Below are 12,817 nucleotides of genomic sequence, written 5' to 3'. Positions count from 1 at the left end.
ACTACCACTAGAGTCAAATAATTAGTGCGCACCTCCTGCCCGGACGCAATAACAACCTACGCTCTCAACGTAACCAGAGGTTGAAACTAAATACGTACAACGGGATGATGTTTTAAATAGTCCACTTATATAAACAACCTCAACTCTAAATGTCCCATTTTGTGCTTGCCCGTCGCTTCGCCTCCTCGTAAAATTAGGCTTTTTTTTAATAAAGTAGTGCGCGGAGTTGCGAGGTACAAAGTGATCACTGCAAAGCCGTCTTTACGACACGGCGGAGGGATTTGGACGCGCGGCGCGGGGAGGGTTTAAAGGAGGAAGGAAGCCATTTTGGAGCTTCGAGTAAGAGAAACACACGGATAGATAACAAAAAAAAGAAACATAATTGTTATAATTATATTGAGTAATAAACAAAGAGAAACGACGGAAACATACGGACTACACGGCGACGAGGAATCAGACGTGTCCGAGCCCGGGGTGCGTGTTAGGGAAATGGTGAAATGCCGGGGGAAGGGGGGATGGCTATTCCTGAGAGGAATGGGGAAGAGATGAGGTAATCTGGGCCTGGTAAACACTGCCGTGCTTTTGTAAGGCAATAACCGAGACTATATAGATAATCTCGGGGATTTTGGGCTTCCAGTACGTAAACTGCTGTTAAACAGAATTTATAGTATTTGAGCTGTACATTTTGCTGCGAGTTTTAGTTACAATAGACGGGGATTCGTCGGATTTATAGCCGCCCTCCCATCTGAAGGTACTACACTGTAATCCGCTACATGTTTTAAATCTTGTTAAGCTTTGCTGGTTTTGCAGGAACGATTTGTATTGCAGGAGCAGCTGTAATGGCTGGTTCTGGATTTCATTTCGCACGTTCATGTCATATAGGAAGGCCTACATTCTACTGAGCAGCTAGAAGTTCAGCAGAGATCTGTTGGCTTTATAAAATTAACTTTATCCAAGGTACTGTTTACTTATCATTTTAACCTGCCCCTTTTTCTCCTTTATATTGGCTTATGTATGGGTTTGCTAGCTAAACTTAAAGCAGTTGATGGGGACCCAACATGAAGGCCTAAATATTGTTGTACAAGTGTTCTGTTATCCAGAATGCTCAGCTCCTCGGCTTTTCCGGATAACAGCTCGTTCTGTAATTTGGATCTTCATACGTGGTCTACTAGAAAATCATGTAAACATCAAATAAACCCAATAGGCTATTTCTGCTTCCAATAGGGATTCTTTATATCTAGTTTGGATCAAGTACAATGTACTGTTTTATTATTACAGAGAAAAAGGAAAAACATTTTTTGGATAATGGGTTTCTTTATAACGTATCCCATACCTGTATTTGCTTTTTTTTTTTTTTTTTCCTCCCTAACAATATATTTGATTTTTTTTTTTTTACTGTAATTCATAAAGTAAAGGTAACCAGTCAGATGGTGAACTACAAAGGGAAGGTTGGATATGAAGATGGTGAATTTGAGAGATCTGTTGGTTATGAGCACAGTGACCAGGGCTTTGTTAGTAGGTATGCAATACATAAACAGCATCTTAAAGGAACACTAACACTAAAAAATGTTATGTGACAAAGCCACTCAAACTGCTGCAATAACCACTCTATTGTGCATAAAGTTTATTGTATTCAAATAACATTAAATCTCTGCTTCCGGATGTAGAATGGCGAAAGGGCAATTCTGCAAAATCCGAGGTGCGGCGCTCCACATCTCTGCCTAGACTGCTGAACCGGAAGCTAGTTCTTGCTGCTGTACTGAGGATTTTACAGACCTCTGCAGGACTTCTGTGCTGCAAACAGGGAAGGAATGTCCGCAGCATAATTTACTTCTGTGAGTGCTGCGAGTGTAGAAGGAATGCCCGCAGCGGTTATTCCTAAGCTTGCTTTAGCTCGTTCAGTTCTGCGAACGGTAAAGGTAGCAAAGGTAGCATGCAGATCAACCATAAATCTAACACACAGGACCCAGTAAATTACCGCTGCGGACATTCCTTCTCCACAGCGGAGAAGGAATTGTTACTGTTCCTTTAACTTTGTCTTTGAAAGGATGTTCACTTCCTTCTGGCCAGCCTATTGGGTTTGCAGATGATTTTACATGCGAGAATGGACTCTACTGTCGGGCATTTTGTTTTCTCTGGCTCCATCATAATTTTAATCTGGTTTGCAAGCATGTCCTTTTGAATTTTCAGCGTTTTAACGTTGCCTTCAGACCATGTGTATGAGAAACAAATATTCTATAACTTCCTTTAAAAGTAACCTGTATGTGGTAAAATCTAAAGGCCGGGCTTGTGTTTGTCTATATACGAAAGTGTTTGCTGCTATATGGGTAATAAACCCAAGACAGGAGGAATTTCTCTTTATATATCACAAGTTACTTCACTATTTAATGCAGGCCTGCTGCTATTTCACTAGTTGAGATTTATTAGTTGATTACACAAGATCAACTACTAAAAAGTGAATCCTGCATATAAACAGTGTATTCTAATAGAATATACACTTTTTTTTTTCTTTTGTTTCAAAAATTCTATGCAGGTTAAAGTAAATGTAAAGGTAAAATCAAAGAGGGGGGATAACCAGTTTGTTGAACACCCTCCAAAACTTCCATTCGCTAACCTGGCATGCGCTTCTCTTTTAAAGGGTAACTCCGGCTTCCAAACAAAAATTTGAAAGAGGCCCACATAACACATCAGTTACCTGATTATTGCCCTTTCCTATGCTGAAAACCAGCTGTTTAACAGTTCTTCTCATTCTGCATCATTTGAAATCCTGGCAGGGAAGGATGAAGGCTAAGGACGTGTGGCTGCTGATACAAAGTAACCGTAGTCGGCCAGCTCAGCAAAGTAGACAAATCAGTAGGAGAGCAGTGGTCTAGGCTTAAGCTGGCCATATACGCAAAGATCAGATTTTGTATGATTTTCGGAGAGTCCCGTCATTTTTTGTCCCATGTAGATTGGTCTTTTAGTTAACCGGCCAGGTTGAAAGATTTCTGTCAGCTGACGATATATCTCTGCATGTTTTGCCGATCGGACGATTTTCAGTGGGAGACTACTGTCACCAGCTTTTGTCGGACAAAAGCTGGTGCCAGTCTCCTACTGCAAATTTGTGCGATTGCTGTCAGGGGCAGATCATTGGCTGTTCTTTTAGTACTTTATTTAAACTGAAGGTTAGTGGCAGGTTGGGAGATGGGGGGGGGGGATCAGAACTTTGCGTCTATAACCAGCTAAAGGGAACTTTTCCAAACCATTAAAAATCAAGTCTGCATATTTTTTTAATTTACGAATATTGCAAAGTTGCTTGAAATTAGGTTTACTTTTCAAAAAGCTTGTGTAGTTTCCATTTAACAAAAAGTACACTGTCCCATGGTACATTCTTCTTCTTATTGTCACCTTTTTCCACATTCCCATGCATTCCGTTGGTACCCTGGGCAAATGCATGCCAAATACATTGTACACAGTCTTCTGTAAGACTGGGCTGCCTAGGAAAGAGGAGAAATATGGATTGCACTACCCTGGTTGTGTGCCGTTTTTGACAGGAGTGCTAGTCCAGAGTGGCAGATGAGCAACTTGAACCACAGAAAGCTGTACCTCCTAGTGATTTTTACCTTTTTTTTTTTTTTTAACTATTTTCTTTATATGGCTTCCTGAAAACTACTGCAATGTTAACACTGTATGGGTCTTTTAATTGATAAATAATATCCTGGTTGCATGCAAAAAGTTGCTAATGTTGAGTGACATTGCACACCTTTACATGAAATTCTAGGTCATGTTATAAGGTAACTTAGTTTTGTATAGGTTAATGACATTTTGGCTAGTCCCGTTTCTGTCCAACCATTACATATTCTGTGGACATGTGGATTTGATGGTGCTGTTGACCAGTTGGATCTACGGTTTGTGATAAAGGCCTTGGAAGTTAGAAATAGGTATAAGATATTTGATTGCGTGAATAACCTAATAGTATTGATGAGAACAACAAAAGTACAGATTTGCTTTTTTGTGGCACCAGTTCCATTAAAACACTAACCTGTAAGGTCAATACTAGAGCATTCTCACCAGCCCTGATTGTGCATACATTAACCTGTCTTATGTGTTGAACTATCCCATGTGGGGAGGTGTAAAAGTCAATTCATTCTTGCTGGCGGGAAGGCATTTCCGGGAGATTAGTTGCCCACTGTAGCGATTTATCGCTTGGTGACTAATCTCCCGGTGTGCCACCACCCTTAGTGATGTGGCTTAATTACAGGGAAATGCCAGCTTTAACAATTTTTCCATGATTAAGCCAGATGTAATGTAATTTACTTTCAGTGATTACAGTGTTAGTGTAGGGTAATGGGTGTGAAATCTCCCCATGTGTCATTGAACTTAAGCTGTAAAGAAATCATCAGGCAGTGCAGCAGACACCACTGGATGACTTGCTGGGCTTTCTCCTTTATACTTTATTAAAACCATTGCAGCCCTTGTGTATAAATTGTAGCTATAGAGTTAAGAAGCAATGCAGATGGCATCTTCAGTGTTCTTTCACCTGTACTCTACATTGTACAGAGGGTGCTTTTTGGATTCAAAATAACTTGCTACGAGTTGTCTGCACCCACTGTATGGTATAGCAGGTTGACCATAAAATATGCATGTGTGTCATTGTCACAGTGTTTAATGGTGGGAGGAGTTCCATCTTATATGTTAAAATGTACCATGTCTACTACTTAGAACAGTGCTGAAGATGGCAGCTGTAGAAAAATTAAGTGATGCATTTTATGTACTTGAGCTAAGGTTATCTTGCAGAAAAACGCAATTCATGTATTGTACTGCCACACCCCTTTTGGCAGCTCTTCTCCCACAGTCAAGTCCTATCTGAAGTGTCTGCTTTTCTACAGCTACCATGTTTTCTGTAAAATGCAAGCGGGTACAAAGGCTGTTTAGCACAATCTACTTAATTGGAAAAGCTCAAACTCCTGTAGTCACACAGTGAAGACATGTTGTGACAATACACCAGGAGTAAGACATAAAAAGTCACCTCCTTGGCATTCCTTCCCTCCACATGATCCTTCACACATTGCTCTACATCACTCATAACCTGTTATACATTCTAGTCACTGTTTTCTGCTTTAGACTACATTAGACTACCTGTGTTGATCCTTGTAGGAAAGCAGCTTCCTGAGTGATTCTTGTGGGGGTGGGGTAAGCCACTGATAGGCTGGAAAACATTTGTCTGTCAGCCAATCAGAAGTTTGTAAACACTATGAAGGTGCTCTCCTTCAAGCTGTGCCTGCTATTGACACATTTGTAAATGCCTTCTTCCGGCCATGTGCTTACTAAAGTAAATCTTTCCAATTTCTGCAATTATATAGGCATAGTCACATGTTCCTGTTAAATTAAAAGGGAACTCCACTCAAACATAACTTGAGCTTTTTGAAAAGTAAACATAATTTTAAGAAACTTTGCACTATACATCAATTAAAAAAATTTACAGACTTTTCCTGTTTTTTTTTTTTAATGGTTTGGAACAGTTTCCTAAGCCTAGCCTCCTGCTCTCCTGCTAATCTGTTGGGCTACTTTGCTGAGCTGCCTGACTACTGTTACTTTGTATCAGCAGCCATCTGTCCTTAGCCTGCATTAGAGTCCTGCAGCGGGTCAGTACCCGTGGGTTACCCGCAAAATAGAAGTTCCGAGTGCGGGTATATAGTAACATCGGTGTTTAGTCCCTCCTTCCCTGCCAGGATTTTAAATGATACAGAAAGAGAAGAACTGTTAAACAGCTGGATTTCAGCATAGAAAATGGCTGTATTTCAGCATAGAAAATGGCATTTATTTATACTTTAAGAAACCATTAACTGTGGTTGGTATAGGGGTTTCTGTGTTATCTTGGCTTCTTTATCAAATTTTGGTTTGGAAGCCCGAGTTACCCTTTAAAGGGATACTAAAGTCTAAAATAGAATAATGCTAGAAATGATTTATGCTTTCAAAGTTGGCCACGGGGTCACCATCTTGTAACTTTGTGATAAAATCTTTGCACGACCAAGACCATGCACTTGCTCAGTGTGGTCTGGGCTGCTGCTTTGGGGATCGTCATAAATTATTAAAAACCGCAAATATCTGACAGAAGCCGATACAGCAAGATTAATAATCAGAATATGCAGACTGCACTGGGTTCTGTTATGTAATCGAATGTGAATTTTATAGTTTTTGCATTAATACAAATTTTCTCTAACTCTGCAGAACCAGTGGCTGCAGCAAAAAAACACACCTAATATAAACCCAGTTTATCTGTTTAAATCTGACTCTGATCTTTGTCTCTGCAGCTGGAGTTGGAAACAGAAGATGTAAAGGCAAAAATAAAATCCCAGTTTCACTTTATTAACTGAAAATTAAACCTATCCCCAATAATAAATCTGTACAGTTTTTATAAGAAATCTGACTTTATGCTGTGAAATTCCACCTTTATTTACTTTCTCTGACTGCTGTGGATGCGAATCTCTACACGGTCACCAGCTGTTCTATAGGGAAACAAACAAACAAAGCTGCTAAAGTTCTTGGAAGTAAGGTGGGGGACTCCCCCCTGCTGTTTGAAAGTATGAACCTTTTCCTGCAGAGCAATTGGGGACCGTCTGAGGTTTCCTATACACAGCATGGGATTTTTTTTCTTCTGCCTTTACATTCCCTTTAAGAACATTTTTCTATCGCTTCAATTGCCCAATGAAGCAGACAGTAGCTTGCAAATTGTTATGAAACCGAGGACCTGAATAGAAAAGTTCTCAATCTTTGCATCGCATTGTGCATCGCATTGTGCATGTTAATCGTGCTGCTCCAGCAGAATTCTTCACTGCAATCCGTTTCTCAAAAGAGCAAACAGTTTTTTTTATATTTCATTTTGAAATCTGACATGGGGCTAGACATATTGTCAGTTTCCCTGCCGCCCCCAGTCATGTAACTGGTGCGCTGATAAACATCAGTCGCTCTTTACTGCTGTACTGCAAGATGAAGTGATATCACCCCTCCCTTTCCCCCCAGAAGCCTAAGGGTCTGGCCACACGGGCAGAATCGGGAAGGTTAGTCGCCAGGCAACAAATCTCTTCACGGCGACTAATCTCCCTGATCTGCCGGCCCGGGGGCAGGCACTCTGAGTGATTCGTTTTCCAAAGTTGCCGAAGTTTCCTTGTGAGGCAATTACGAGCGACTTCGGGAAAAAAAGCACTCTAGAGTGCCTGCCCCCAGGCTATTTTCATTTTAGCCGACGAAAGGCAGATCGGGAAGATTAGTTGCCACCAAAGAGGAGATTTGTCGCCTGGCAACTAACCTCCCTTAATCGTGGCCAGACCCTAAAAGAACAATGGGAAGGTAACCAGATAGCAGCTCCCTAAGACAAGATAACAGCTGTCTGGTAGATCTAAGAACAGCACTTAGGCTATGGACACGCATATTCTTTCGTCGCAGTTTTTAAAAAAGCCTACCACTGCGTAGAGGTTTCAAATTTAGGCAACGGCATCTCCACTAGCGTATTTACACAGCGGTTAGCTTTTTTTAAAAACCATGGCGGAAAACCGTTTGTGTCCATAGCCTTGATAGTAAAAATCCAGGTCCCACTGTGACACATTCAGTTACATTGAGTAGGAGAAACAGCCTGCCAGAAAGTAGTTCCATCCTATAGTGCTGGTTCTTTCTGAAATCACATGACCAGGCAAAATGACCCAAGATGGCTGCCTACACACCAATGTTACAACTAAAAAAATAACACTTGCTGGTTCAGGAATGAAATTCTATATTGTAGAGGGAATTATTTGCAGTGTAATTTAGAAATAAAAACTACGCCATAAAAATCTTGACAGAATACCTTTAAAGTAAATGTTATCGTGAAACTATCCTTTAAGTAGTAGGGATGCACCGAATCCAGGATTCGGTTCGGGTTTCGGCCAGGATTCAGCCTTTTTCAGCAGGATTCGGCCGAATCCTTCTGCCCGGCCGACCCCAGTCCGAACCCTAATTTGTATATGCAAATTAGGGTGGAGAGGGACATCACATGACTTTTTGTCCCAAAACAAGGAAATAAAAAATGTTTCCCCTTCCCACTCCTAATTTGCATATGCTAATTAGGGTTCGGTATTCGCCCAAATCCTTCGTGAAGGGTTCGGCCGAATCCAAAATAGTGGATTCGGTGCATCCCTATTAAGTACTGTAGTCCCTTTTCTGTGTAGGGTCCTTTGCTCTATATAATGCACCATGCAATAATCTCTAGCAAACTTATTTGACACATTTTGTGCAAGAGAGTTGTCTTCAAGTGGCAGAAGATAATGCATTTAGAGGCCAGTGTTCTCCCAAAAATAAAGTTGTAGTGCTGAGTCACCTTTTTTCACGCCCAGCAGATTGTAGAATGTAAAGGGCTAAAATGTAGTCTTAAAAGTTGTTTGAGGCTCCCCAGTGCTTCTTGGTTTTTAAGCTTGTGGAAGTGGTCAGTGTTTCACCTGTAATCCCTAACCGTGTTGGTGTTCCTACAAAGAAGTTCCAAAATCTAATTGCTTGGTAATTCTGACCACCAGATGTTTGCAGATGTTGACAGGAATGACTATGGAAAAGGTTCTCTAATAGGAGGACTATTTACTCAGTTTTTTTCCTCTTAATAGTAGTATAGGTGTCAGATCCATTTTCCAGAATGCTTGTAACCTGGGGTTTTCTAGATGTTTCCGTAAGTTACTAAATTGGAGGTCCATAACTTGTGTACTAAAATCATTTAAACGTTGATTAAACCCCATAGGATTATTTTGCCTCCAATAAGAGTTAATTATTTTTTAGCTGGGATCAAGTACAAGGTACTAAGTTACAGAGAAAAGGGAAAAATTAAAACTTTAATTATTTGATTAAAATTGACTGAAATATTCTATATTTTGTGTAATTTGTAACTTTCTGAAAAATTGGTTTCTGCACGACTCAATAGAAGTCATGCTATTTTTCTTCAGTATTTGAAAAGACATATGTTAATATTTTACCCTGGAACTGAAGAAATTATGTACACTGTCCATGAGCATTTTGTAAATGAAGCCTGGTAGCAAGGCTTCTATATATTTTGACTTTTAAGCGTGTATTAAAATTTGGTTTTTATTTTCATTCTAGGTTGAATTGAAGAAAGGAACTTTATTCTTAGTTGTGGGCTTTTTTTAATAAAGGAAATTGATTTTGTGCACCAGAGCAAGTGATTTCACCGTTCATAGACTTTAAGGACAAGCACTTGCTTGTGTTGCAATAACAAAGACTCATATATTGAGCAAGACTTTATCTCTTCATTTTGAAGAGTCAAATAAACTTATTACAGTCTCTGTACTGACTTTAAACCTTGTGAAGCTGAAAAGACACGCCTTCAAAGGGACAATTTAAAAACGCAACAAAATGAGCACCGCCAGAACAGAGAACCCTGTTTTAATGGGTATGTCCAGCCAGAATGGGCAGCTAAGAGGCCCATTGAAACCCAGTGCAGGGCCTGGAGGTGGGGGGACACAGACACAACAAATAAACCAGCTGAAAAATGCCAGCACAATCAACAGTGGCAGTCAGCAGCAAGCACAGAGCATGAGCAGCATTATAAAGTGAGTACTCTTAAAAAAAAAAAAAAAAAAAGTTCCCTTTTTGGCACTTGTGAAATCCTCTTTTTGGTCTAAGGATTATCCACAGTTCATTGATAATTTTTTTTTGACTGTTTAAAAATAATAAAATGCTCATTATTGTTGTAAATCTACAAGCAAATTATAATAAATGATTTCCCCATGTATGTTTCTGTAACAAAACAAAGCATTGTCCTGAGGTGCATATTTGTAAAGCTGCATACAAGAAAAAGGTTTGCTTGCTTTATATTGTAGTATCTATAGGCATAACATCTTGGAATTGTTCCTCCTTGTAGCATACATCTTTGCTATTTTTAAATTTGATAAACAGCGGTGCTTATTACAAGGATGCTTTTACAAGCTGACAACACGGCTTACCTTTAATTGGTTTCTACGTCTGCCAGAACTGGTCCTACAAGGCAATGCTCTAGATTTGCATTGTCCATCTTTTCCTATACATTGGACTACATAACCGTGACCTCAAATGTCAGTAGTTAAATTGAATGAACTGTCTTTCAAAAATAAAATATGCTCTGGCCATAAAATAAATTAGAGGCCTTCAGGTTGTTTATTTAACAGTATTGTTCTAGATGACTTTCTATTTCTAACTACACAGGCTATTGTTAATGGTAATCAACAAATGCTAATTTATGGGTATCACTTAGGACTGCACAGCACACATAAATTTGCACTCTTTGGTATACTATTTAAATTTAACTTTTGGTTCTGTTAATGGTACATTTGAACTATTTTGCTTATAGGCCTGGTGATGACTGGAAGAAGACTTTAAAACTCCCTCCAAAAGACCTTAGAATCAAGACTTCGGTAAGATATAAAGTACTACCATTCTTCATCCTGCCTTTAAAAATGAAAAAAAAAAATCACTGTTTATAAGTTAGGAGCTTGGCTTATATAATAAACTTGGGTACATTGACAAGTTTCTTGTTACTGTAAAAATTATCTTTAACCGTTCTATAGGATAATATGGCCGCTCTTTATGCATTCTGCAATTATCTACTTCAGTACGAGGCTCTGACTTCAATAAAATATGAATATTTAGTTTCTGTATACGTCAGAAATTTTCGCTTCTATATTAATGTTTGTACCTTATTTTCCGAATACAAGCACCACCCAACTGCGTCACCTGTTGGCTGCTTTAAAGGAATTGTTAAATATAAAAATACCAGGCAGCAACCAATCAGTGACTTGTGGGAGGGCCACATGGGACGTAACTGTTGCTTTTGAATCTGAGCTGCATTCTAAGGATCAATTGCAAACTCACTGAACAGTTATGTTCCATGTGGCCCCCCTGACTAACTCCGAGTTAGAGATCTGAAAAGCAGGAAGTTCTGTTCTGTTATATTAGACATCCAGTCACTACAGCCTTTAAACATTAAATTTTTGACTGACTATATTAGAAACATTTTTTATTTTGGACAACCTATTTATCCAGTTTTTATTTTACCCACCTCTCATTAGTAACAGGCCGACCAAAGGATCTATGAGGCACTCCCATAGTTGTCATTTTTTTTTTCAAGTTGCAATTTTTTTAATGCCAATTAAAAAACAAAAAAGGGCAAGCATATATTTTTCCAAGTGCCGCTTGAGGGGATACAGAAACCTAATTCATGTATGCAAAATGAAACTAATCTTTTTCTAAACCTTTCACCCAGGATGTCACCTCCACAAAAGGAAATGAGTTTGAAGATTATTGTTTAAAAAGAGAGCTGCTCATGGGAATATTTGAAATGGGATGGGAAAAACCATCTCCAATACAGGTTGGTATAAAAAGGTCTTCTAAAACTAGCAAAATAAATACAAAAGAAATTCAGAACAATATGTATATCGAATATTGTATTTATTTTAGGAGGAGAGCATTCCCATTGCATTGTCTGGTAGGGATATCTTGGCTAGAGCAAAAAATGGAACTGGCAAGAGTGGCGCCTACCTCATTCCCTTACTTGAACGGCTAGACCTAAAGAAGGACTGTATACAAGGCAAGTTTAGAAGGGGAAGTTTTTTCACTTTTAATAACGCTGTTCCTTGGAGTGCACATACCTTCACTTTTTGTTTTGCAGCAGTTATTTTAGGCCTGTTTTGTGTCTGCAGTAAAAGACCCCACCGACCAGGCAGTTGTACAGTCAAATGCGTGCAGTCCCAGTCCTGTTTACTTTTAGACCTGCAACTTTTTTTTGTTGTTTTCATGAGGTTAGGGTGCCACTTTGTGGTTTCACACAAGAATTTATTGACTATGTATTAACCCTGGCACTAGGGTTTAGCACATAGGCAGTACCCTTTTCTTGCTATTGGCTTCCACTCCAAAGTGTTACTGATTGATGTGCTACAACTTTTAACTCCTGTTTCTCTTAGTGCTCAACTTGTATTCTAAGTTTATTTCAGTAGGAACTAGGGATGCACTGAATCCACTATTTTGGATTCGGCCGAACCCCCGAATCCTTCTCGAAAGATTCGGCCGAATAAAGAACAGAATCCCAATTAGGGGTGGGAAGGGGAAAATATTTTTTACTTCCTTGTTTTGTGACTAAGTCACACGATTTCCCTCCCCACCCCTAATTTGCATATGCAAATTAGGATTAGATTCGGCCAAATCCACTGAAAAAAGCCGAATCCTGGATTCGGTGCATCCCTAGTAGGAACAAAAGCAACCCCATGAGAAAGTTAGACAAATAAGCTATAAGCACTACAGTCAGTCCTAATACATGTCACTATTTATAAGTTTCCTTTATTCTGCATGTTGTCTCTCTACAGCAATGGTGATTGTTCCTACTCGAGAACTGGCACTACAGGTCAGTCAGATTTGCATCCAGGTCAGCAAGCACATGGGCGGGGCCAAAGTCATGGCGACAACAGGGGGAACAAATCTGCGGGATGATATAATGAGGCTTGATGATACAGGTAAAGAATATCACAGATTGACTAGTAACTTAATTTACAGCACACTCAAACTAAAAGCTGGTATTTTGGCATGGAGAATGGTGCATCTATAAAATGCAGAAAAGGAAGATGTTTGTACATAAACTAATGGCCAATGATGTCTTTTTGTTTTCTAGTACATGTAGTAATAGCAACTCCTGGCAGGATTCTGGATCTCATTAAGAAAGGTGTGGCTAAAGTAGACCATATCCAGATGATTGTGTTGGATGAGGTAATGCATTTAAACTGTAGTTTGTTGCAGGTGTATAGACTACAGCAGCGTTTTTTTTCAAGGCTATATT

General features: G+C 39.4%; 1 protein-coding gene across 5 annotated transcripts in view; it reads left to right on the top strand.

Moving 5' to 3' along the window:
* Nucleotides 1-259: 259 nt before the first annotated feature.
* Nucleotides 260-12,817, top strand: part of ddx6.L (DEAD-box helicase 6 L homeolog) — a 33,316-nt gene continuing 20,758 nt past the window's right edge. Inside the window, exons 1-8 of one of the 5 annotated variants that reach the window (XM_018224386.2) lie at nt 260-474; nt 1,411-1,519; nt 9,097-9,566; nt 10,343-10,406; nt 11,255-11,359; nt 11,449-11,578; nt 12,351-12,497; nt 12,653-12,747. In XM_018224386.2, coding sequence (XP_018079875.1) covers nt 9,370-9,566; nt 10,343-10,406; nt 11,255-11,359; nt 11,449-11,578; nt 12,351-12,497; nt 12,653-12,747 — 738 coding nt within the window. In that variant the 5' untranslated portion in view covers nt 260-474; nt 1,411-1,519; nt 9,097-9,369. 5 annotated transcript variants of the gene reach the window in all.

This window comes from Xenopus laevis, chromosome 7L (genome assembly GCF_017654675.1).
Source record: "Xenopus laevis strain J_2021 chromosome 7L, Xenopus_laevis_v10.1, whole genome shotgun sequence".
In the NCBI taxonomy this organism is placed as follows: Eukaryota; Metazoa; Chordata; class Amphibia; order Anura; family Pipidae; genus Xenopus; species Xenopus laevis.
Note: the sequence above shows the minus strand (reverse complement) of the source record. Positions and strands in the feature narration are given on the sequence as shown.